Source organism: Macaca mulatta, chromosome 5 (genome assembly GCF_049350105.2).
Source record: "Macaca mulatta isolate MMU2019108-1 chromosome 5, T2T-MMU8v2.0, whole genome shotgun sequence".
NCBI lineage: Eukaryota > Metazoa > Chordata > Mammalia > Primates > Cercopithecidae > Macaca > Macaca mulatta.
In genome coordinates this window covers 38,193,993-38,220,220 of record NC_133410.1, presented here as the reverse complement: position 1 = coordinate 38,220,220, position 26,228 = coordinate 38,193,993, and the positions used below count along the sequence as shown (strand labels likewise).

General features: G+C 40.4%; 1 protein-coding gene across 5 annotated transcripts in view; it reads left to right on the top strand.

Moving 5' to 3' along the window:
- Nucleotides 1-26,228, top strand: part of TMEM156 (transmembrane protein 156) — a 62,317-nt gene that overhangs the window by 25,190 nt on the left and 10,899 nt on the right. For 2 of the 5 annotated variants that reach the window (XR_013417141.1, XR_013417140.1), the window contains exons 2-6: nt 4,855-5,124; nt 9,837-10,097; nt 14,883-15,002; nt 17,390-17,473; nt 24,026-24,196. Coding sequence is in view for 3 of the 5 variants with exons in the window: in XM_078001594.1 (XP_077857720.1) it covers nt 4,855-5,124; nt 9,837-10,097; nt 14,883-15,002; nt 17,390-17,473 (735 nt within the window). In the remaining 2 variants the exon portion in view is untranslated. 5 annotated transcript variants of the gene reach the window in all.

Below are 26,228 nucleotides of genomic sequence, written 5' to 3'. Positions count from 1 at the left end.
AGATTTAAGGGGGGACACAAAGCCAAATCATACATTACAAAGCTCCATTACAGAAGAGCCCTTTTCCTACTGCCAATGCAGTTTTCCATTTTCTTGAATTTCATGTAAGTGGAATCATACAATATATAGCCACTTGATTTTGGCCTCTTTATAATGCCTTTGAGATTCATCCATGTTGTTGCTTGTAGTTTGTTCCTTTTTGTTGCTGAGTGGTATCCCATTACATGAATATAGCAAGAGTTGTTTATATATTCACTAGTTTTTAGACATTTGAATTGTTTCCAGTCCTTGGCTATTATAAGTAGAAAAGCTGCTACGAAAATTCATGTAAAGGTCTTTGTGTGGACATATGTTTTTATTTCTCTTGTGTAAATTTCTAGGGGTGGAATTTTTGGGTCATATGGTAAGTATATCTTTAACTCATAAGAAAATCTGTTTTCCAGAATGATTATACTCTTTTACATTTCTACCAGCAATGTATGAGAGTTTCAGTTCACAGCAACATTATTCATAAAGCAAAAAATGGAACAACACAAATGTTCACTGACAGAAGAATGAATAAATTATAGTATATTCATTCATAAGAATACCATATATAATTAACTACAGCTCTATGTATCAACATGACTAAAACATATTAAGCAAAGTAAAAGCAAATCACAGAATATATACAGTATATTCTATATATATGTATATATTTCTAAACTATGCTATAGTGTAGGGGTGAGAAGAGATGGGGTGCTTCAAATAAATTGGTAATCTGTTTCTTAATCTGGGTGATAGGTACATGGGTATTAGTTATTATTATTTAACTGGCACAATACATTTTATATATGTGTGTATAATATATTTTTATAATAAAAGTTTAAAAAAAGGTAGTAGATGTTTCTTTAATCTTACTGTTGCTTTTTCTTTAAAAAGAGAAAATAATTGACTTGAGCATTTGTCCTATAGTGCCATGTATTTTTCCAATTCTGTTTAGTATTCTATGTACTTCCTCTGAGAGGTTGCAGTCTTAGTACTGGAGTAATTCTGGAATGCATTTCCATCTCTGAGAGTGAGCATTTAGATGTTGACTCTCAGCAGTATTAAGGCAGGAGTTAAATTCATAAATCCTTGTTTATGGAGATGAGAATATAGTCCACCTGATAGCAAAAATGATTGAGTAGAATTTATTTATTTCTTAAAATTATACTGGGGAAGGATGTGTCTTCTATTTATTTCTTTTCCAATTGAATTATTTAAAGCTGAGGTTTAAAAATCATCATGAAATTACCCCATAGCTGAATATAAAGGATCTGTCATCAATTCTAGAAAGCTCAGTTGGTCACTTATTGAATAAGAAGACTGCAATATTGACAGTAAAAATTTCTCTATCTCTCTTCTAGGTCATATCATAGCAATATAAATTGAAGTTGAAAGTTTCATAAAATGAAAAGTGCCAGTGAGGAAAATGGAAAAATGGCAAGATATCAGTTTTTCATGTATTTTAGTGATATTAGAAAAGATAAAGATTATAGAGTTCCATCAGATGGTGCATTTCCATATCCTTCCTGGGGCATTATTAGTGAAGGCAATTTTTAAAATTATAGTTACAATCTGATTACAACTTTGATTATAAATATATTAAGATCCCAGCACTTTGGGAGGTGGAGGTGGGCGGATCACCTGAGGTCAGGAGTTCGAGACCAGCCTGACAAACATGAAGAAACCCTGTCTCCACTAAAAATACAAAATTAGCCAGACGTGGTGGTGCATGCCTGTAATCCTAGCTGTTCAGGAGGGTGAGGCAGGAGAATTGCTTGAACCCAGGAGGCAGAGGTTGCAGTGAGCCGAGATCATGCCATTGCACTCCAGCCTGGGTAGCAAGAGCAAAACTCCATCTTAAAATAAAATAAATAAATATATTAAGACATAATGAAATTGTGTATTTGAGTAAATTTTGTATAGCTGGAAATTAAATGTGAATTATTATAGAAGCAATTTCAAATATAGAAGCCTAGTAAATGAGCCATTAATTTATTAAATAATAACAAAAATCACCAGTAATTAAACACTTATGGGATTACTATCAAAATACAAATTATACACATTTGACAAATGCTTTAATATCAATCATGAGCTTGACTTTTTTCAAGTTTGAAGCAAGGCATATGAGTAGGGGAAATTATTCAAAAAAATGAAGTAGTTCTTTCATTGTGCTCCATATTATTTAGAAATCTTAAAAATATATTTTGCCCCATATGATTATATGAGAAATGGTGAAGATGCTACATAAAGGTGGAATTAACCATGTCAGTTGTGTTTCTTTTCTTTTCTTTTCTTTTCTTTTCTTTTCTTTTCTTTTTTAAGACGGAGTCTCGCTCTGTCGCCAGGCTGGAGTACATTGGCGCGATCTTAGTTCACTGCAAGCTCCGCCTCCCGGGTTCACGCCTTTCTCCTGCCTCAGCCTCGCGAGTAGCTGGGACTACAGGCACCCGCCACCATGCCCAGCTAATTTTTTATGTGTGTATTTTTGGTGGAGACGGGGTTTCACCGTGTTAGCCAGGATGGTCGCGATCTCCTAACCTCGTGATCAGCCCGCCTTGGCCTCTCAAAGTGGTCAGTTGTTTTCTCATGCTAACAAAGGACTATCAGACTGGGCAATTTCTGAAAGATAGGTTGCTTATTCCTTAGTTGATCATTACTGCTAAATAGGAATTCCCAATGTTTACACAGTAAGCTTTGATTATTTTTGTGAATTAAATAATAGATAATTCTGTCCTAAAGGTAAGATTAATTTAAAATTTTTACTGTGGAATATAGGTTGGCATCTTATTTATTTATTTATTTATTTGAGATGGAGTCTCACTCTGCCGCCCAGGTTGGAGTGCAGTGGCACGATCTCCACTCACTGCAACCTCTGCCTCCCAGGCTCAAGCAATTCTCCCGCCTCGGCCTCCTGAGTTGCTGGGACTATGGGTGCCCACCGCCATGCCTGGCTAAGTTTTGTATTTTTAGTAGAGATGAGGTTTCACCATGTTGACCAGGCTGGTCTCGAACTCCTGACCTCAAGTGATCCAACTGCCTCGGCCTCCCAAAGCACTGGGATTATAGGCATGAGCCATGGCGCCTGGCCTGGATTTGCATTTTAAATGACATATATTTGTACAAATTTCAAAAGTGTTTTCATATGTACTATACAATTTGATGTTGCTATAACCCCATGAGATTAGCAGGCTTATCTCTGTTTTGCTAGTAAGAAAACTAGACTCGTGGAGATTAAGTAAATTATCTAAGTATCTTGACTAATGACAGATATAGCACTGGAATCTTTTTTCTCATTTTCAGACACGGTCTCCCTTTGTTGCCCAAGCTGAAATGCAGTAGTGTGATCATGGCTCACTGCAGCCTCAACCCCCAGGCTCAAGTTATCCTTCTACCTCAGCCTCCTGAGTAGTAAGGACTACAGGAGTACAACACGATGCTAATCTAATTTTTGTATTTTTTGTAGAGATGGGGTGGCCATGTTGCCCAGGCTGATCTCAAACTCCTGAGCTCAAGCAAGCTGCCCACCTCTGCCTCCAAAAGGACTGGGATTACAGGTGTGAGCCATCGCATCCAGCCTAGAGTGTTTGTCTTTTGTTTCTGAACTCAGTATTATTTCTATTATACCATAATTTCCGTATCTGATGTATGTCTTCAGACGAAAGTAAAAATTATGATGTCATCTTGTTAAATTTCATCTTTAGGGGTTGTGGTAGGCTGAATAATGGCCGTCTAAAGATATGAGGTGCTAATTCTGGAAACCTGTCAATGTTACCTTATAAGGAAAAAGGGTCTTTACAGGTGTGACTAAATTAAAGGTCTTGAGATGTGAAGATTATCCTGGATTAGCCTTGTGGGCCCTAAATCCAATCACGAATGTCTTTATATAAGAGAGGCAGAGGGCGATTTCACACAACAGAAAAGTAGAAAACAGAGACACAGAGGAGAAAGCAATATGACTATGGAGACAGAGATTAGAGTGATGTGGCCACAAGCCAAGGAATGCCAGCATCCACCAGAGGGCCAAGGAACAGATTCTTCCCTAGAACCTCCAGAGGTAGTACAATCATGTAGACCTCTCAATTTCTGACTATGGAAACTGGTGTTGGACTTCTGGCCTTCAAAACTGTGAGAGAATGAATTTCTCTTGTTTTAAATTACCAAGGTTGTGGTAATTTGTTACAACATCCCTAGGAAACTGATACAGAGATACTGTTCAAAGTTTTCATAACCTGTTCAACTCCATGCAATTGACTTGAGTCTCTATTTTGGAACAGATGGATTCAAAAGAATCTAAGGCTTGTCCATAAAAAATTCCCCAGAATAGAGAATGGTTAAAATGCTGAGATTCCAAGCACTTCTTTATAAAGACACCTGTTCTCTGAGAGTTAATAGGGAATGTTCACAAGTTTAAAAGAGAAATGTTGCTGGGCACTGTGGTTCCCTGTCTCTACAAATAATTTTTTAAAAATTGGCTGGGCATGGTGGCATGCCCCTGCAGTCACAGTTACTCTGGAGGCTGAGTTGGGAGAATTGCCTGAGCCTGGGAGGCCAAGGCTGCAGTGAGCTATAATTACACCACTGCATTCTAGCCTGGGCGACAGAGCAAGATCCTGACTCAAAATAAATAAATAAAAATAATAAAATAGAAATATTTAAATGGAATAGTTATTGTTAATTCATGTCAAAAAAAAAAAGTCTTATCTCTGATAAGCTAAAATGTACTGAATCTACCTAAGAAAAACTGGGAGCATACGGTGTATTTATTTGAATGCCGAACACTCAAAACTTTAGAGTAAAGCAAGTGTTTTTCTTTTTTCTTTACAGAAAGAACATTGGAGCTATCATGTCTGGAAGTGTGTTTACAATCTAATTTTACCTATTCACTCTCCTCCTTAAACTTTTCTTTTGTGACTTTTCTGCAATCAGTAAGGGAAACTCAAATTATCATGAGAATCTTTCTAAATCCCTCTCATTTTCATAACTTCACCAGGACTTGCCAAGACATCACAGGTGAATTTAAAATGTGCTCCTTGTGTTTGGTTTGTGAGTCTCAAGGAAACATGGATTTTATTTCTCAGGAACAAACATCAAAAGGTAAACACAAAGTGAAGGTGATAATAAAATGGTATCAGGTATAAATTAATGTATTCTGATAAAAACATATTAATAATATATTCTTTTTTTTTTTTTTGAGATGGAGTCTCGCTCTGTTACCCAGGCTAGAGTGCAGTGGTGCGATCTCGGCTCACTGCAACCTCTGCCTCCCAGGTTCAAGGGATTCTATTGCCTCAGCCTCCCAAGTAGCTGGGACTACAGGCACATGCCACCACGCCCGGCTAATTTTTTAGTTTTAGTAAAGACGGGGTTTCACCATCTTGGCCAGGCTGGTCTCGAACTCCTGACCTTGTGATCCACCCGCCTCGGCCTCCCAAAGTGCTGGGATTACAGGCGTGAGCCACCGCACCCGGCCAATATATTCCATTTTTAAATCCAGTGGCATTGGAACATTCAATGATGTGGCTCTTGATGAGTGACTTGTTGGGCTTTGGGATGTTACTTGGTTTTGGTTTACTTTGACTTATTGAAAACAAAGGATTCTTAAAATGCATCAAAATGCCACTGTAATTCACATACATGTGATGGGTGGAGGATTATTTGGCATGTACTCTCTTCAAAAGTAGTAAATCTTTAAAAAACAATTTTAAGTAAATCTGTAGTTTCTCATAGTAAAATCAAACTTTGATTCTCTAAGGAATCATTGAGCCCTTGCATTTGTACCTACTCCTGCTTAACATTTAGTTATTGTATGTGAAGTCTTTTTACTTCTCTGACTTTACAGTGTGCCTCTTGAAGGCAGGGCCTTTGTTTTTGCTTACTACTAAATCTCAAGCTTTGTGCACAATGCCTGACATAATACCTAGTAGACACTCAGTAAATTTCTGTTGAATGAATGAATGAATAAATAAAGAATAACTGCTTATTATCTGCAGTGCCTAACTGAACCTTGCAGTTATCATGAGATCCATCTATATTATTTAATTAAATCAAATAAAAATGGATCATTAAGAAATTAAATAATTCCTTTACAATCATAAAATATGCTGATGGCCTCAAGCCCAAACATCAAATTTATTATTTGTATTTATTCAGTGAGAGAGGTTGCCTCCTGTATCACTAGATACTGGAATTTATGTTTTTGGCATTCTTTGAGAATGGGAACATTATTTCTTGGCATTTACCTTGTTTTTCTGATGTTGTTTTCATGTACTTATTGGGCATTTATGTATCTCTTCTTTTAAAAATATTTTGTCATTATAGATTCAGAGGGTCCATGTGCAAGTTTGTTACATGAATATATTTTGTGTAATTGTGAGACTTGGGCTTCTAGTGCACCCATCACCAAAATAGTGACCATTGTACCCAATAGGTAATGTTTCAACCCTCACCCCCCTGCCCCTTGGCATTGACTTTGGATGACGTTCTTACTCAAGTAGTGCTGTAACTCCTCCAGGTTCTGGGCTGAATCCAACAGAAAGCAAATTGTGAAAATACCTCTATGATGATAGAGAACTAGGAAGTGTTTTAAGGGTTGGTAGCTCACAGATCTTACTTCTCTGCTTCCTTTAAAGGTGAAAACAGCACATTGACACGTTGACCCAGTTGCTGTGGCTCTGTAACAAAGTACCCCAAAAACTCAATGGTTTTAAACAGCAATAATTGTATTATTTATTTTCTTTTTTTTGTGTGGGTCCTAGATATCTCTATTACATTTTCTTTATCCACTCATCTATCAATGGACATTGTTCTCTCTCTCTCTCTCTTTCTCTCTCCCTCTCTCTCTAGATACCTATCTAGCTAGATTACATTTTCTTTGTCTACTCATCTATCAATGGACATTGATGTTGTTTCTATTCTTGGCTGTTGTGAATGATGCTGCAATGAACATGAGAATGCAGGCTGTGTCTTCAAGATGCTGATTTCAATTCTTTTGACTATATACCAAGAAGTAGAATTGCTGGATCATATGGTGGTTCTGTTTTTAATTTTTTGAGGAACTGCCATACAGTTTTCCATAGTGGCTGGACCATTTTACAATCCCACCAACACTGTGCAAGAGCTTCAATTTCTCCACATTTTTTTGCCAACACTTACCTTTCTTTTCTTTTCTTTTCTTTCTTTCTTTTTTTTTTTGAGATGGAGTTTCACTCTGTCGTCAAAGCTGGAGTGAAATGGCACAGTCTCAGCTCACTGCAACCTCTGCCTCCTGGTTTCAAGCAATTCTCCTGCCTCATCCTCCTGAGTAGCTGGGATTACAGACGCCTGCCACCATGCCAGGCTAATTTTTTAATTTTTTTTTTTTTTTGTATTTTTAGTAGAGATGGTGTTTCACCATGTGTTGGCCAGGCTGGTCTCAAACTCCTGACCTCATGTGATCCACCTGTCTCGGTCTCCCGAAGTGTTGGGATTACAGGTGTGAGCCACTGCACCCTGTTTTTTGTTTTTTTTTTTCTTAATGATGGCCATCCTGACAGGTGTGAGGTGTTTCTGATTGTAGTTTTGACTTGCATTTTCCTAATGATTAGTAATATTGAGCACCTTTTCACATATATCAATAGGCCATATGTCTTTGTTGGAGAAATGTATATGAAAGTCTTTCGCCCACTTAAAAATATTTGATATGTATTTATTTTGCACTTGAGTTATAGGAATTCCTGATGTATTTTGGATATTAACCTTTTATCAGATAAACGGTTTGAAAATATTTTATCTTATTCTGTCGGTTGTCTTTTCACTCTGTTGATTGTTTCCTTTATGTGGTCTTCCTACCTGGGCTAGTTTGGGTGTCTTCACATCATGGTGGCCTTAAGGTTTTGAACTTATACATAGTGGTTCAAGGCTCCAGTATGAGTGTTCTGAAAAGCAAGATGGGAATTTCTTTGCCTTTTCTGACTTAGTCATGCAGTGTCACTTCCTCTGCTCTTGATTGGTTATAAGCAAATCACAAACCCTCCCAGATTCAAGGGAAAAGAAACTATTTATTTATGTATTTATTTTTTCGAGACGGAGTCTTGCTCTCTCACCAGGCTGGAGTGCAGTGGCACGATCTTGGCTCACTGCAGCCTCCCCCTCCCAGATTCAAGTGATTCTCCTGCTTCAGCCTCCCGAATAGCTGGGATTACAGGCACGTGCCACCACACCCAGCTAATTTTTTGTATTTTAGTAGAGACGGGGTTTCATCATGTTGGTCAGGATGATCTCAATCTCTTGACCTCGTGATCCACCTGCCTTGGCCTCCCAAAGTGCTGGGATTACAGGCATGAGCCACTGAGCCTGGCTGGGAAAAGCAATTATAAGCAAATTACAAATGCTACCAGATTCAAGGGGAAAGAAATTAGATTCCTTAATGAGCAAATGGTGAAGTTTTAGGGTAACATGTGTGTTATGGATTGAACTGTGTCCTCTCAAATTCACATGTTGAAGTCCTAACCCTCAATACCTCAGAATATGACATTATTTGGAAATAGGGTCATTGTAGATGTAGTTAAGATGAGGTCATTAGGATAGGCCCTAATCCAATATGACTGATCTTCTTACAAAAAAGGAGAAGTTTGGACACAGAGACATGCACACAGGGAGAATGACATGTGAAGATGGAGGCAGAGAGCAGGATGATGCATCTCCAAGTCAATGAATGCCAAAGGTTATCAGCAAATCACCATTATTAGCTAGGAGAGGGGCCCAGAACACAGCCCTCAGAACAAATCAACCCTGCCAACACCTTGATCTCACACTTCCAGACTTTAGAACTGTGAGACAAACTTCTGTCCTTTTTTGTTTTGCTGTGTTTTATTTTGTTTTGTTTTGTTTTGAGACAGTCTCACTCTGTTACCCAGGCTGGAGTGCAGTGGTGTGATCTTGACTCACTGCAACTTCCGCCTCCCAGGTTCAAGTGATTCTTCTGCCAAGTAGCTACACCTACAGGCATGCGCCACCATGCCCGGCTAATTTTTGTATTTTTAGTAGAGATGGGATTTTGCCATGTTGGCCAGGCTGGTCTCGAACTCCTGACCTCAGGTGATCTGCCTGCCTTGGCCTCCTAAAGTGCTAGGATTACAGGCATGATCACCGTGTCTTGCCCAAACTTCTGTTCTTTAAATCCCCCAGTTTATGGTACTTTGTTACAGCAGCCCTAGAAAACTAGTACAGTGTGGAACGGGAAATATTGTTGTGACCATATTGGTCACACAATACAGTCTGTCCCACGGGTCACTGGGGAAATGTGTGTATTTTCTTTGAGATGCTCCAATCCTATTCCAACACTACCACTACCTGGTCTCCATGATATTAAAAAATATAATCACCTTATTAATTATTTTTAGGTTGGCTGCAGTGGCTCATGCCTGTAATCCCAGCACTTTGGGAGGCTGAGGAGGGAGGATCCCTTGAGTCCAAAAGTTGGAGACCAGCCTGGATAACATAGCAAGACCCAATCTCTACCAAAAAATTTAAAAAATTAGCTGAGCATAGTGGCACTCGCCTGTAGTCCCAGCTACTCAGGAGGCTAAGGTGAGAGGATTTCTTGAGCCTGGGAGCGTGAGGCTGCAGTGAGCCGTGATTACGCCACTGCATTCAAGCCTGGGCGACGGAGTGGACCCTGTCTCAAAAATATGTATATATTTTTAGTGTAGCTAACTTCTTGTTTCTACTTTCTTGTATAGAAAGGAAGAGATTTAGTTTTGAATTGTATGTGTTTTCTTGCTATGTATTAATATTTTGCAAATAACATTTTCTTAATCACTTTCTAGTTCTTATCAGGAGAGGATCAATGGAAGTGAAAGCAAATGATTTTCATTCACCTTGTCAGCACTTTAACGTCACTGTAGCTCCTCTGGTTGACCACTTGGAGGAATATAGCACTACCTGTCATCTAAAAAACCACACTGGAAGATCAGCAATCATGGAGGATGAGCCAAGCAAGGGGAAATCTATAAACCATACTTGTAGAATCATGGAATACCCGAACGATTGTATACACATTTCTTTGCACCTAGAGATGGATGTAAAAAGTAAGTTTTTAAGGAAACTAAAGGGAAAAGGCGTTATCTGATATAGATATATAAAGTTAAGTAAGGGCTATCACATTAACTGAAAGCCAAATAGCTGAAGAATTTTACTGATGAAATAATATAGCCTGAAATAATGTTAGTCTATTTATCTGTTTACTTTTCCTTCAAAGTGTGCCTTTCATGGGGCCTACCTGTAACCTGAGAAAGAAGAGGCATTTGTGTGTCACAATTTGAGGAGCACTGGAAAGACCTTCTGCCCCAGAAAATGTTTTTCTTGTTGTTGCAGTGGGGTGGTGGTGGTGGTTTGAGACACAGTCTCACTCTGTCACCCAGGCTGGAGTGCAGTGGCACGATCACAGCTCACTGCAGCCTTGACTTCCCGGGCTCAGGTGATCCTCCCACCTCAGCCTCCTGAGTAGCTGGGACTACAGGTGTGCACCACCACACCTGGTTAATTTTTTGTATTTTTAGTAGAGACGGGGTCTTGTCATGTTGCCCGGGCTGGTCTTGAACTCCTAGGCTTAAGCAATCCACCTGCCTTGGCCTACCAAAGTGCTGGGATTACAGGTATGAGCCACCACAGAATAACTTTGAAACATGCCTATTTTCTGTGCATGAAGTAATACCACCATATTTGTGTACTAAAGGGAGGTATTTCTTTTAAAATATAAATATCGGCTGGGTGCAGTGGCTCACACCTGTAATCCCAGCGCTTTGGGAGGCCGAGGTGGGAGGATCATGAGGTCAGGAGTTCGAGACCATCCTGGCTAACACAGTGAAACCCCATTGCTACCAAAAATACAAAAAATTAGCTGGGCATGGTGGCTTGTGCCTGTAGTCCCAGCTACTTGGGAGACTGAGGCAGGAGAATTGCTTGAACTCGGGAGGCGGTGGTTGCAGTGAGCCGGGATCGCGCCACTGTACTCCATCCAGCCTGGGCAACAGAGTGAATATATATACACACATTGTGATATGCTATTAAAGTTTTGTTTTGAGTTGATTTAACATGTCTTGTCCTTGAGCTGAGAACCAGGCCTGGATGAAATGGGAGTTTGATGTAATGCTGTGAAGATAGGGTGAGGTACAGATTAGGCACCTAGAGGAAAAAATAGAAGATTAAAAGGCAAATCTTACATACTTGCATATCTTAATTCTGTTTAAGGTTGGTTAACTTTCTAGTTACCCTATTCCAAAATACCACAATTATTCCTTTCTACTAAGCAGTATGCCCTACTTCACCCCAAAAATCTATTCCTGAAGAGTATCTTTTGATACATTCATTTAAGGGTGCCTGCTGTATGCTAGGCAGTGTGTCAGGTATTGGGATGGTGAAGTTAGATGACGTGAAACAATCTAAAAGAGGGCGACCCCTCACCTACACCAGCAAGTGCCTTCCAGGGCTACAGGTGCTATGGGAGAGTAATTTGCTGTCCTTTTTGATATTCCAGACATACGGAAGCCTTTCAGATTGCTTTAGAATGCTTTCCTAGAGCTTTAATTATTGTAAAGGTAATGATTTTCAAAATATTACATTCACTTTACTCAGGAGGCTGAGACAGGAGAATGGCCCGAACCCGGGAGGCGGAGCTTGCAGTGAGCTGAGATCCGGCCACTGCACTCCAGCCTGGGCGACAGAGCGAGACTCCGTCTCAAAAAAAAAAAAATTACATTCACTTTAAAGCAAACAGAAACATATAATGTGCATGCATTTTTTAAGATAAATCGTGAGACTTCAAAGAAATTTCTCCTGTGACTAAGTTTTCCCACAGCCCTATAACCTCTGCAATTAGGGGTCATTTCAAGGTGTGTGCGTGTGTGGGGGCTGGAGGATCTGAGTAGATCTGAACAGAAGGATCAGTGCCCTCTGACTGAGGAGTGAATGAGTTGGAAGATGGACTCTGGAAAGATTGCCTAGAGAAGGTGACTGTAGTGAAATCTGAAGGGTAAAGAAGTTTAGATTATAGACATCAAAAACATATTTTTTTCAATGTACATTTGTATATCCATCTAACTGTATTTTACATTTTTTCTAAAATAAAGAAAAAATAAGCACTTCCATAATAATAATTTTAAGATTTTGTGTGTGTGTTCATGGAAAAAAATCCATAAATTCTAATAACAGTTAATTATAGTTAGCAGCTTTTTGGTGTCCACAACTCAGAAAGATAGCAGTGGTGCACAAATATGTACTCTTGTATTCTGCAAAAAGCATATTCATTTTGCCATGTGTAGAAAGTTAAAGGTGGCTGGGCACGGTGGTGGCTCATGCCTGTAATCCTAGCACTTTTGGAGGCTGAGGCGATTGTATTGCTTGAGCACAGGAGTTCGAGACCAGCCTGGACAACATAGTGAAACTCTGACTCTACAAAAAGGATGAAAATAAGCTGGGTGCACACTTTTAGTCCCAGCGATTTCGGAGACTGAGGCAGGAGGATTGCTTGAGATAGGGAAGACAAGGCTGCAATGAGCTGTGATTAGGCCACTGCACTCCAGCCTGGGTAACAGAGTGAGACACTGTCTCAAAAAAAAAAAAAAAAAAAGAAAAGAAAGTTAAAACTTTTTTCATAGTTTACTCTTCTGTGCAAAAACTAATTTGATCTTGCTTAAAAGCCTTCTCAGCTGGGCACGGTGGGTTGCGCCTCTAATCCTAGCACTTTGGGAGGCCAAGGTGGGTGGATCACCTGAGGTCAGGGGTTCGAGAGCAGCCTGACAAACAGGAAGAAACCCCATCTCCACTAAAAATACAAAATTAGCCAGGTGTGGTGGTGCATTCCTGTAATCCTAGCTATTTGGGAGGGTGGGGCAGGAGAATCCCTTGAACCTGGGAGGCGGAGGTTGAAGTAAGCTGAGGTTGCACCACTGCACTCCAGCCTGGGCAACAGAGTGAGACTCTGTCTCAAAAAAAACCAAAAAACAAAAAACAAAAGAAAGCAACAACAACAACAAACTTTGTACTTTTGTGGGAGTAAAAGCCTTCTCTATCAGGGGGTGAAACTAAATTTAATCCACTCTGGTAAATTTACTCTAAGACAATAATTTAAACTGTTCCTTTATGTTCCCCCCAGATTTCAGTCTGTTTCCCCTTGCTCCTCTCCAAGAAGGCTGCAGGGATGGGTGGGCAGCGCAGGACCCTAGGAGATACACTCTTTTGAGATCATGCTGGTGGCTGTACTGGCTGGTCTGGTCCCCATTGTGCGTCCTGTGCTATTGTAATATGAAGTTGGTTCTGTTTCCATAGCTTTATCAGTGCCCAATGACACCTTGGTCTTTGGACCCATCCTGACCGTTGCTGGCACTGCCAATGTTCTCTGCCATTTAACTTCATGCTTTTATGTTGCTGCATGAGGAATGCAAGCCTGGCAGCTGAAGAGCATGGCATAGTCTTGGGGAGGCTGAGCGCTGCCATCCCAATCCACCTCTGCCCTTTTTCTACTTAGCTGCCCCTCTAAGTGAATGCTTAATGCCTATTTAGTGTACATCCGGGTTCCTGTAAAGGGGACACCCAGGTTATGAACCCCACAAAGGCAGTTTATGCCAAGAGTATAAACGTGGTATACATTCTGCTAAGGTGAATAAGTACTAGCTGTGTTTTGTATGCAAAGAAGAGTGTACGCAGGGTGGGCTTAGAAAGTCAGTAGACAGGCCGGGCGCAGTGGCTCACGCCTGTAATCCCAGCACTTTGGGAGGCCGAGGTGGGTGGATTGCCTGAGACCAGGAGCTCAAGACCAGCCTGGCCAACATGGTGAAACCCTGTCTCTACTAAAAATACAAAAAATTAGCCGGGCGTGGTGGCAGGCACCTGTAATCCCGCTACTTGGGAGGCTAAGGCAGGAGAATTGCTTGAACCCAGGAGGTGGGGGTTGCCGTGAGCCAAGATCGCGCCATTGCACTCCAGCCTGGGCAACAAAAGGAAAACTCCATCTAAAACAAAATAAAATAAAAAATGAGTCAGTAGACAGTTGTATGTTAGCTATGATGAGGCCACACTTGCATGAGTCACTGATTCCTGATTCTCCTGGCCAGTGTGTCTTTATGAGACCATGGAAGACCATGCTAAGTTATTGCTGCATGGTGACCGTCCTTCCCATGTTGCCTCATTGTCATCTGAATGAATGAGTTTATACCTGAATCCTTATTAAGTTTAGGCCAGGACAACTACGTTTAATTAACGTATGCACTTGATCTGATCATTGGCCTGCAAAGCACTGTATTTACCACATATTACCCTGTGGAAAGAGGGTCTGATTATTCATTGTCCTCACCACTTATGTGCCTCAGACCAGTCCTTTGACCGCCTGCCTTTCTCTTTCTTCCCCATCTTCCTTGTACTCACTGCATCTTTGTTGATTTGAGGACATAATTTTGGGCTGCCTGGCTCAGGGTCAGAATCATGAATTGTAAGTGGCTCTGATTCTGGGACTGCTATGTTGTGGTCTTACCCTAGTTACAACAACATTACAACTAACGAGGATAGTGAAACTAATATCAGCATAACCAGGATAGTGAAACTAATATCAGCACAACCTGTAAGTGAAATGAATCCTAGAATTTTGGAACCAAATGCATACCCGGAAGCTACCTGCTCAAGTTTTCCCATTTAATACCTTCATTTAATATATCAAGAAAGAATTCAGGAGAGCTAGTGACCCTGTACCAGTGATGGTCATAATTTCAGCTTTTCAGTTCAGGGCAGAATATGTTGTAGAACTCGGCTACCCTGCCACATTGCCTTTTATCTGTTGAATAATTTTACTGGGTTTTTACAGTATTTTTTTTTCTTTACAGATATCACTTGTTCCATGAAGATCACTTGGTATATTTTAGTTCTATTAGTTTTTATGTTTTTGATCATCCTCACTATCTGCAAAATATTTGAAGGCCACAGAAGAGTGCAGAAGTGGCAGAGTAAGTATAATCCCTGTAGTGCCAAGGAACTCCTGATCTCTTCTTTGGATTTAATTTCCTTTTTAGTTCAATTTAGCATTTCTTGTGCACCTACTGTGTATAAGTGGCGATTCTAGGTAACCCAAGGAATAAAAACATAGATAAGACACAGTTCCAGCATGCAAGGAGCTTCATTCATCTTTCTTCTACTCGGGCAAGTGAGTAGGAGAGGAAGAAAGACTGGGTGAATAGGAAGAAGCTGATGGGCTGGACATTGAGCAGGGCTTAGTGGAAGTGAGGGCGGAGAGAGAGAGAAGAACAGGTAGTGGGGATAAAGAATTTCAGGCCGGGCATGGTGACTCATGCCTGCAATCCCAGCACTTTGGGAGGCCGAGGCAGGCAGATCACCTGAGGTCAGGAGTTCGAGACCAACCTGGCCAACACGGTGAAACCCCGTCTCTACTAAAAATACAAAAATTAGCCGGGCGTGGTGGTGCAAGCCTATAATCTCAGCTACTCGGGAGGCTGAGGCAGGAGAATCACTTGAACCCAGGAGGTGGAGCTTGCAGTGAGCTGAGGTCGCGCCACTGCGCTCCAGCCTGGACAACAGAACAAGTCTCAGTCTCAAACAAGAATTTCAGAGTTGGAGATCCTGAACAGAGTGGCTGTAGGTGGTGAGTGTGAGGCAAGTCAACCTTAATAAGCATGGGGGTACCAGATTTTTGGTAGGGCAGATCTAAAAAAAATTAGAAATTAGGAATCGGGACAGTAGGAGCGATGTTAAAAATATTTAATAACTCATATGACCTAGGCACCCACCTATCAGGATGGACATTGATTGTAAATTACTGGTATGATGCTACTGGTGTGTACTCATGCAGATACTGGCTCTACTGGCATGCCCCCATGCATAAAATGGATGACTATCAGGCCCAATGGACAGTTCATAATATGAATAGCTAGTCTCTTAAAGACAGTGCAAAATGTGTCACTATGAGAATAGGCACTAAAAATAAATGGATTTATGTTAGAGTCCTGGTACTACCACTTACTAGCTATGTGACATTAAGCACGTTATTTAAATTATGTGAGCATCCCTTACCTCCTCTGTAAAACAAGGATAATCACCACTACCACACAGGGTTGAGGTAAGGAAATAAAGAGAAATTACTTCCAAAGTTTACCACAGTGTCTAGTGCATAATTAGTTGTCATTAAAGGACAGCAGTATTGTGGTGGTTGTATGATTTCCCAAGGCTCGTTCCTTCTTTACCAGGCAAGGCTGTGTTAGCCAATTCAGTAGGCGGAACAAGTGGTTGCCTCTAGGTTTCAGTAAAGTTGCGATTAATTCTATTGACTAAGTATTTGTTGCAGATATTTTTGAGTGCAGTTTCATATCAAGTGTTATCATTGATACTTTAGTAATAAAGCCTTTTGTGCTGTGGTTAATAACATAATCAATACTGTTTATTTGTAGAATAACCATTTTCAGAGCATTTTCACTAGATTCTTAAAGTATGTAAACAGGATATATGCTATTTTTATTTTATAGATAAAAATCCCCTGAGACTCAGAGAGGTGAAGTGTTTATCCAAAGCTGTGCAGCTAGTAAAATGTCAGAACTAAGACGTAGGGTATTTAGTTTTGAAAAATCTATTATTTAAAGTAAATCTGTGTTATTTATAAATAGTGTATAGTTCTGAGTTTCTTGACCCATTTTTCCATATGAAAAGCTATAAGCAAAGAGAGATAGAAGTGAGCTAGAAAAAATACCTAGAAGGAGACCAGTAGTGGGGAGTCAAATTAAATTCTTACAAATATCTGCCCAAATGACAGACTTAGTGATTTTCAAAGGCTTGCAAATCCAAGCATACAAAGTAATAAAAAATGTCACACTATTTAGGACATTAAATGTTATTGAATATTAAATATACATTAAATATTCTTCACATCATATCTATGTATATAATAAGATAATATACTTTTCTATGTATAAGCACTGTCGCTTTTTTTTTTTTTTTGAGATGGAGTCTCGCTCCTTCACCCAGGTTGGAGTGCAGTGGCACGATCTCGGCTCACTGCAACCTCCACCTCCTGGGTTCAAGCGATTCTTTTGCCTTGGCCTCCCAAGTAACTGGGACTACAGGCGTGCACCACCATGCCTGGCTAAGTTTTGTATTTTTTAGTAGAGATGGGGTTTTACCATATTGGCCAGGCTGGCTTCAAACTCCTGACCTCATGATCCGCCTGGCTCGGCCTCCCAAAGTGCCGGGATTACAGGCGTGAGCCACCACACCTGGCCGTGAATGGCTCCATTCTTTTTCGTAATCCTTTGAACCAACATGGGGAATATATGTTAACAATGTGCTTTTTTACCACCTAAATACTTCATTTCTTTTCTGGGAATAGGTCATAGAGACAAATCTACATCTGTTCTCTTAAGAGGAAGTGATTCGGAGAAACTGAGAGCATTGAATGTGCAGGTTATTTCAGGTAAGTTCTGTAGCATGTAAACAAAACAGCACTCAGGAAATTCCAAAGCTTCATGGTTTCACCACAGAGTAAACTCAAGATCTGAGATCTGAGCTTATGTAAATTAGCCTTGTATCTGGAATCACAGAGCTGTGGGCAAATGAAATCTAGTTTAATATGTCTTATTATCAGGGGACAGTGACAATCTAAACTATCTCCTTAAATAATGGAAAGTTTGCTTAATTGGCAAGAAGAAATTCATGTGAGTAGGCAGAGGAGAGAAAGCAATAGGGATAAGCCTTAGATTTATTTTTAAATGAGACAAGATACCATTATTCCCCAGAATTGCAAGAAGTAATTGCAGAGTGGGCATGACTTTCGCTGGAGCCTTCACTTAGCAGAGGGTGTCATTGTGTAAAGAGAACTTCTAATAGCCCCAATTAAAAAGCCCCCTGTCCTCTCCTGAGAAACAGAAATGGAATAAGGGAATTCTAATTAGAGCAGGGAAGGGGGCTGTTAGCGCAGATGTTGTGGTTCAATCTCTTTCTTCTAATTGTGAAGCCTCCTTTTGGATTCAAGCTGTCAAATCACATTAAAAAGAGAAAGAGGGAGAGTGTGACATGGACAAAGGCCTCTTCTTCAGCAGAGAGAAATAATATCCTTGACGATGAAAAACCACAGAATTACGAGTGCTGTTACCAAAGCTCCTTGTACATAGAAAGCGAGCAGGCGTCTTTGTACTTTGTGCGAAGTTAGAAAAAAAAGCAAGCTTCAAGTCTGGTGTGTAAACAGTTTTCAAAAATGGGAGGATGTCAAACAAACCTCCAGTCCCCCACCCTACAGCTGCATCGGTAGCGACATAGAGATTTGCACCACATTTCACTGGGGACTTTGTTCACCCTGGGCTTTTGTTAGCCATTTAAATTAGCAGATACACAGAACCCTAGCTTGAGTGCACCTAAGGAGCTCAAATATTTTAAAAATGTAGACATTCTACCTGGCATTAGCAGTGAAATTATTGAGCTACGACTGATAATAAGCATTAACTGAATAATCATTTGACACCAGTTAAATGTGGGGTAAGTTGATGGAAATTTTGTCTAGTCAATGAAAATTTTGTTTAATTAATACATTAAAAGCCACAGCATTGTTTTAAATGGCAAAATTAATTTTTAAAAGGAGAAAATGCATTTTTCCCTGTGCTCCCCTCTTACTCAGTACATGTGTCCAAATAGGAGGAATGTTTTAACACAGTTCTGCGGGGCTTTTTGGTCACCTTAGGAATTCTGGTGGTTTCTGTTTTCAAGTCGTAATTTTGAGCACTGCAGTCTTGTCTAAGAAAAAGTCCATAGTTCCCCTGTCAACCCATATAGTCAAGGGAATCACAAATTTTAAGTACTAGCTAACCACAAGACTAACCTCACAAAGTTGTATTTATGAGCCTGTGACTTTCATCCACCAAAGAAACCTGTCTTAGCCATCCTTTACCTTTAATAGCTCTCACTAAAAATCCTCTGGCTTTATTACCAGGCATATAATATTAATGTTTAGTGTAGGCCAAGGGGTGATGGCCTTTTTTAAATCCAAGAACTCTTTTGAGGCTTAGCATCTTAAAGAGAGAAAGAGGCAGACTCTTTCTTATTTATATTCTTTTAACCTAAATGCAGTCTTTTCCTTCCCTATTATAAGTTGCTTTTCTGAGAGAGAAATGGAAAGGAAATCACGTCTCCCTCGAGTGCCGTTTTTAAGGCCTCTCTTTGTAGTGATGGATTATAGGCAGCAGTGAGAATGTACAGGAAAAATGTGTCAGCATGGTTCTCTGGAGATGCAGTAACATGGGTAGAAAAAAAAAATGTAGTTCAAAGCACTGGTGACTGTGTGTCACATTCAGCAGAAGCAGCTTGTTGTCGACCCTCGCCACACATTCCAGGATGTCTCTCCACTTGTTCATGCATTTAAGAGTGAGTATTGTTACACACACACACACACACACACACACACACACACACACACAGAGAGAGAGAGAGAGAGAGATAAATGGGCTCGTACTTCTAAAAGAAGCTTATTCATCCTACAAGAGCGAAATAAGGAGAGGTTACCAGGACGCAGGCACCACATTGTGCCTGGCACGTTCTAGGGGCATGGTGGACACTGATGGAATAAATGCATCCTGCTGCTGCGGAAAGAGATGTCAAACCGAATCAAATCCCCATCTTTTATATGTCTCTAATATTTCCCTCCTTGCTTTGAGAAGTGTGAGAGCTTATGTCTTCTGGCTGGGCATTAATCTATTTTCCATATTATTCATTTAGCTATCATCTTCACACAGGTGATCTCTGTCTTATTTATCTGTGGATTGTTGTTGCTAGCATAATATCTGGCACTATAAAAGCTTATTAAATCTCATAAACCCTAAAGGGAAATGAGTATAGAGTAAAAAGAGAGGATGAGCAAGAAATGAGTCTGAGGGATTGGGAAATATGACAACAAAGAAAGAGACAGAGTAATTACAGGGCATAGAATTCCACTTTATTAAAGAAGGCGTAGCATGCTTTGTAGAAGGGCTAAGGATATCAAAGAGTCATAAAAAACATTGACTGCCTTGAAGAAGGGATTTTGAAAGCTATGCAAAAGTAACTCTAGGCCGAGTGTCGTGGCCCATGCCTGTAATCCCAGCACTTTAGGAAGCCGAGGTGGGAGGATCACTTGAGTCCAGGAGTTCAAGACCAGCCTGGGCAACATAGTGAAACCCTATCTCTACAAAAAATAAACAAAATTAGCCAGGCATGGTGGCACATGCTTATAGTCGTGCTACTCAGGAGGCTGAGGTGGGAGGATTGGTTAAGCCTGGGAAGTTGAGGCCACAGTGAGCTGAGGTCACGCCACTGTACTCTAGACTGGATAACAGAGCAAGACTGTGTCTCAAAAAAAAAAAAAAAAGTAACTTTAAAACTTACCCCTAGAATCAGTGCCTAATGGGTTGTCCATGTTGGGAAACCAAAGCCAGGGGCAGGAGGAGTGGATTAGAATCTGAATCGCTGGGTGCAAATGATAGAAGCCCACTTGACTGACTGCAGCGAGGACATTTATTGGAAAACCAGTAGGTAGCCCACGGAAACGACAGGCAGGCTAGGGAATCTGAGCGTGGAAAATAAACAGGCATTAAGGTGGGAGAGGGCAGGAAACCAAAAATACAGCCCAAGTTGCATGTCAGGAATGGTCTTGTGAGAAAGCCTCTGCTGATGTCCCCCCACTCTGAACTGCTGGGGCCACCCCTCTGACTGCCTTGCAGCTTTGCATCTTGCCTCAGGATTGCAAGCTCCAAGGAGGGGTGTTAGGGGAGGCCATACAGTGGTACTCTGGGTGTCGGGAAGCAGGGAGAGGGGACAATATCTGCCCTTCTGGCTTTCTGCACACTTGTCATCACCCCTGACATGTCCACATGCTGGACTGTCAAACAAATATCGACAACATCAGGTTTCCGGGATCAGAGTTTCCATCCACTCGTGCTGCGTGGGTCAGCGAAAAGTTCATTTCATATCTCTCCTACATGTCCATTAAAAAGAGTGAAATCCTTGAAACTTGAAATTCTTCACCGTTGTATTAGTCAGGGTTCTCTCGAGGGGTAGAACTAATAGGACAGATGTCTTTGTAAAGGGAAGTTTATTAAGGAGCATTGACTCACATGATCACAAAGTGGGGTCCCACAATAGGCCATCGGCAAGCTGAGGAGTAAGGAAGCCAGTGCGGGTCCCAAAGCTGAAGAACGTTGGAATCTGATGTTTGAAGGCGGGAAGCATACAGCACGGAGAAAGATGAAGTCCAGAAGATGTAGTCAGTCTAATCTTTCCACGTTCTTCTGCCTGCTTTCATTCTGGCTTCATGGCTGCTGATTAGATGTGCCCACTCAGATTGAGGGTGGGTTTGCCTTTCCCAGCCCACTGACTCAAATGTTAATCTCCTTTGGCTACACCCTCACAGACACACCCAGGAACAATACTTTGCATCCTTCAATTCAATCAAGTTGACACTCGATATTAACCATTATAACCATTCAGTATTTAACCAATATTTATTGAATACCGACTATGGGCCAGCCATTATACTAAGCATTGGTGTTATAGTGGCACATACCATATGCACGGTCCCTGCTTTTATAGAGCTTCCAGCATAGTTAAGGAGATTCTACCTGTGGTTGACGTAGGAGAAGGGAAACTAATATCTCATTAAGCACCTTCCATGTGTTCTGTACTTTCATGCACATCATTTCATTTGATTTCAAAAGAACTCCATTTTCTTCCTGATGAGAAAACTGAAGATAAGAGAGTTTAAGTAACTGGTTGATAGCTGGTTTCTAACAGAGCCAGGATTCAAACTCAGTTCTGTCCAACTGATGCACTTTCTAGCATGCCACGTAATGTCAGTAGTGAGCTGGGAGACTGGGGGTTCAAGCCACAGATCAAAAGTCTTCCTGCTCTTTTGCATTTAACACCGGAAACTGAGACGAAACATTTTCTCTATATAAGGCCGTAAGAGCTTGTGTGTGACAATGTGAGTCATCCTCATTGTGGCATTGGCTGAAATTTTCTTGCAATTAATGTGGGTGGGTTCTGAGGGAACATGAAGCAAAAGAAAACGGAGTTTTATTGTGAAAGAGAATTACTAAATGTCAAAAGGAAGTGGATGACCCCGTAATTTATATTACACCAAAATAAAACTAATGGCAATGTAAAATTATAATTTGCAACATGTTTATGGCCGGTATAATAAAGATTAAGCAGGCTTCAACTTCCTGCAGATGAGAAGATAAATTACTGGTGCCAGATGTCCTGGAACCAAGCAAGATAACATGAAAATTTAATTTTTACTTGCTTAACTATCTTGTTTATGACTCTTAAAATACAGATTTGGGTTCATAAAACAGGAAAGGTTACAGCCATCTGCTTAGTTGCAGAATGGATCAAAGTGAAGAGGATGATTCTTTTTGCAGGAAGAAATTCACAAATGTGAAGAATCTATAGGCGGACTAGGATGATTTATTCTAGTCATTCATTGAATGCCTTTACGTGACAGGCATTTATGCCAGGTCTGGAAGAATTGATGGTAAAACATGTGCACATAAACATCTCCTTCATCTTAATATAGATTGTCCCTGCCTGAACCATCCCGCCTCTCCTGCCACCCCCTACAAACCTGCTCCCCTCCCACCCTGACATTGGCTCGTTAGCTCCCATCCTTCCCATCTGATCTTGGCTTAACTAACAAAGTTGTTTCAGGCCTCCTAGACTAGGTTGATTCTCCTTATGACATACCCTCATAACGCCAGACATCTTTCTTTGCAGCGACAATCACTGTTGCTATTTTACATTTTTGTGTTATTGTGGTTTGTGTTATTATTTGGTTAGTGTTTCTTCCACGAGCGAGTTGGCTCCTTGAGGTCAAGGACACTATCTGATGATACTCATCACTGCATCCCCAGCTCATAGCGTAATGCATATATATGGGCACATCGTAGGTACCCAATAAATATTTGCCAAATAAATACAATTCTACATTGACTGTGTTGAAAGAATGACTGCTGCTGTCTTACAAAAGCCTTTCACATACTTTTACCTCTAACTTACAACTTTTGATTATGCTTATCCAAAATAATAAAAAGAAAATGGTTAAACACTTCATCAGTTTTATCCTTATGGAGCATTAAAGATATCTGCAGTGTGAATTAACCAGAAACTGAATCAGTGGCTCAGAATATTGGCAGCTGTCAGTTCAAGATGTTTTTTTCTTTTTAGTTAATTCTGGAAAATTTTGCAGTCATTTATTTTCCACCCTCATTTTATCTTCACATTGACTAGATTTGGAGCAGATAACTAGTTTTAGGATCATTGTTAATAACAGATGGAACTTTGAACATGGGATGAAGTTGGCACCTGGAATAACAGAAATCTATTTTAAGCAGCCATAATTGGTTCTGTTAGCCCTAAAAGGCTACTCGCTATCTTGGGCTTACAGAAAACTGCCAATGTTTTTATGTGATGAAAAGGTCAGAATGATGTATAGCAATATTGAAGTTCTGCATTTCTATGGTAATAAGGAGACATAATTAAGACTGGAAGGTTTTTTGAAGCCAGATCACAGAACTGAATAAAAATCACTAAGCCGTCAGAAAATTTGCACAGCTGTCTTGGCCTAAGTAATCTATGGAGATTAACCTGAATTCCTTCATTTTTGGCGAAGCTCTTGTGAGGAAACCCAAGTACTTCGTGGATAACAGTTTAGATATTTATTGCCATAGTTTCCACAAAGAGTCATGATGGCTGCATCTCCCAAAGTGTGACGGCGAAAGGAAGGAGCTAGGGACATCATTTCCAAGGTCAGCTACCCATAGGCCTCCCCTGCTGAACATATATATGGCTCCTACTAAATTCTGTGCATGCCCCCTGGAAGGGCTTAAAAGATGCTGGTGAAAATATTTTTTGTGCTTGATAGTGCTTTCTATTTTTCCAAGTGTAATATATAAAAATTCACCATTCTCATCTCATTTTATCCTTACCTTTATTTTCCTCCTTTTAGCCTCAAGGCAGCCACACTAGCTTTGCAAAAGCCACAGGGAAGTGATCTTGGTTGCGCAGGTGTCAGTCCCCACTGCCAAAACTTTGAACGGAACGTGTGGGGCAAGGCCAGGACCCTGCCAGGATTGGCCGCTTGGCCGCTGCTGCCCACAAGGCTGCACAGGGGCCTCAGGTCAGTGAATCTATCTGGTCCAGTGCTTCCCTTTAGGCCTGGGGACTTAGCCTCCTGCAATGGCAGCACATCAAGAAGGATCCATTGTATGATGCAGTTCACACCAACAGGTTTATTAAACCTCAAGGCCAGTGCATTCATCCATAAAGGATGATACAATTGAGAGAAATGCAGACCAGACGCTTCTGACAGCAAACGTATTTTCTCTCCCAAGACAGATCCATGTGGGAAGTCAAATCACAGCAAAGCGTTGTTGGTTAGGTCTTAAAACGCATTCCCTTGCCAGACCAGGTGCGGTGGCTCACACCTGTAATCCAACATTTCAGGAGCCTGAGGTGGGAGGATCCCTTGAGCCTGGGAGGTCAAGGCTGTAACGAGATGTGATTGTGCCTCTGCACTCCAGCCTAGGTGACAGAGCGAGACCCTGTCTCAAAAGAAAAAAAAATGCATTCCTTTGGCAGATAGCTTGAGACCTTTCTCCCCATTTTAGGGGTAGCCTGACAAGCTCATTTAACAGAGAGGTTTTAACGTTTAACAAGCTTCGGTTTGGGAATAATTTTTTGAGGATGAATTTGTGTGTCTGTGTGCAGATCGTGTGCTGATTTTATAGATTAAAATCAGGGGAACATTTTATATTTCTTACCCCTAAATCGTGGGTGGCCCTCTAGAATTGCTCCTTGAACTGCCTGAACCCATGCCCTGTTACTGAGAAAAATGAGGCATAGAGGTGTTAAATGATATTCTTTTGATCATTCAGCCCATATTTGTTGAGTACCTATTATGTGTCTAAGGTAGGTTCTGGGGAATAAAACAGTGCCCAGAATATAATCTTTGTGCTCAAGGAGGCAGACAAATGAATAATTACAACAAAGTTGGGTAAGTTCTCATTTGGAAGTGGAGGGCACAGAGGGACATATACTGTGTGATCACCTAACCCTATTTACTCCTTCTTGGTATTTTTTTAAAAGTTACTTTTGGCTTTCCAATATAATAACCAAGTAAAATATAGCTGAACAAGTAGTTTTGGAGATAAGAGCATAAAAAAAAAAGGATGAGGCAAATTCCCTTAGTAGCCAAGAGAGGCTGACTAGGATGAGGAAGTTTTAGATGTGCCTTCATGGTGGGAGATGGACCTTGTCTTTGACATGAAAATCATCAGGACCAAAGTAATGAAAACACCTTGCAAGTTTCCATTGCTCAGTGGGAATCAAAAGTTACTTGGGAAAGATGAATTGAGGTTAGATACCAGATGTCATGGATATAAAGCACCTTTGAAAAACGATAGAAATCTTTTTCTAAAAGAAGAAAAAGAAGAAGCATCCGAGGGCTGCCTGGGCATGGTCAGGGATAGTGTGATAAGGGCTTTATTTGAGAGCATAAGGCATGGAGTTTTATTTTTAATCAAAGTTTCTACTGCTGAAAATCCATTTTGTTCACTAGATTCAGCCAGGTCAAAATTCAGATTGGGCTTTAAAAAATTTTTTTTAAGGCTCTTCGAAGTTTCTGAAAAGAAGTCATAGAAATGTTTGTTTCAGAGATTTGACAAATTCATGAAAAGACTGCTGTGAAGCTTTAAAATATTTCTGACTGTTCCTACTGCCTTAACTAGTGTTGGTGAATTAATATTACTTGAAAGAAATTGTATTTCCTATGTAGAACTAGAAAACATTTCTACCCCTTTTAGCTATGCTGAAGAAGGCATTAAAATGACATATATCCTACCTTTTTGCCTTTTAATCAATTTTTAGAAGTTTTGCTATTACCATATAAGTTACATGACTTTGGATACTGGAAGAAACTGAAGATAATGCCCCACTAGAGAATTACTTTAGCCATCATTTTGACAGGCAATCGCTTTCTGTTGTAAATTACAGTTATATTTTATGCTATAAACACCAGCAAACCAAATGAATAAGCAAATAATCAGCGGTTTGGCTTTTCAACCAAAAGAACTCTGTTAATTTCCTTGGATAATTATTTAGTTTCATGAATAGGCTCTTTTGATATCTTAACCTTTATAAAGAACAATCTC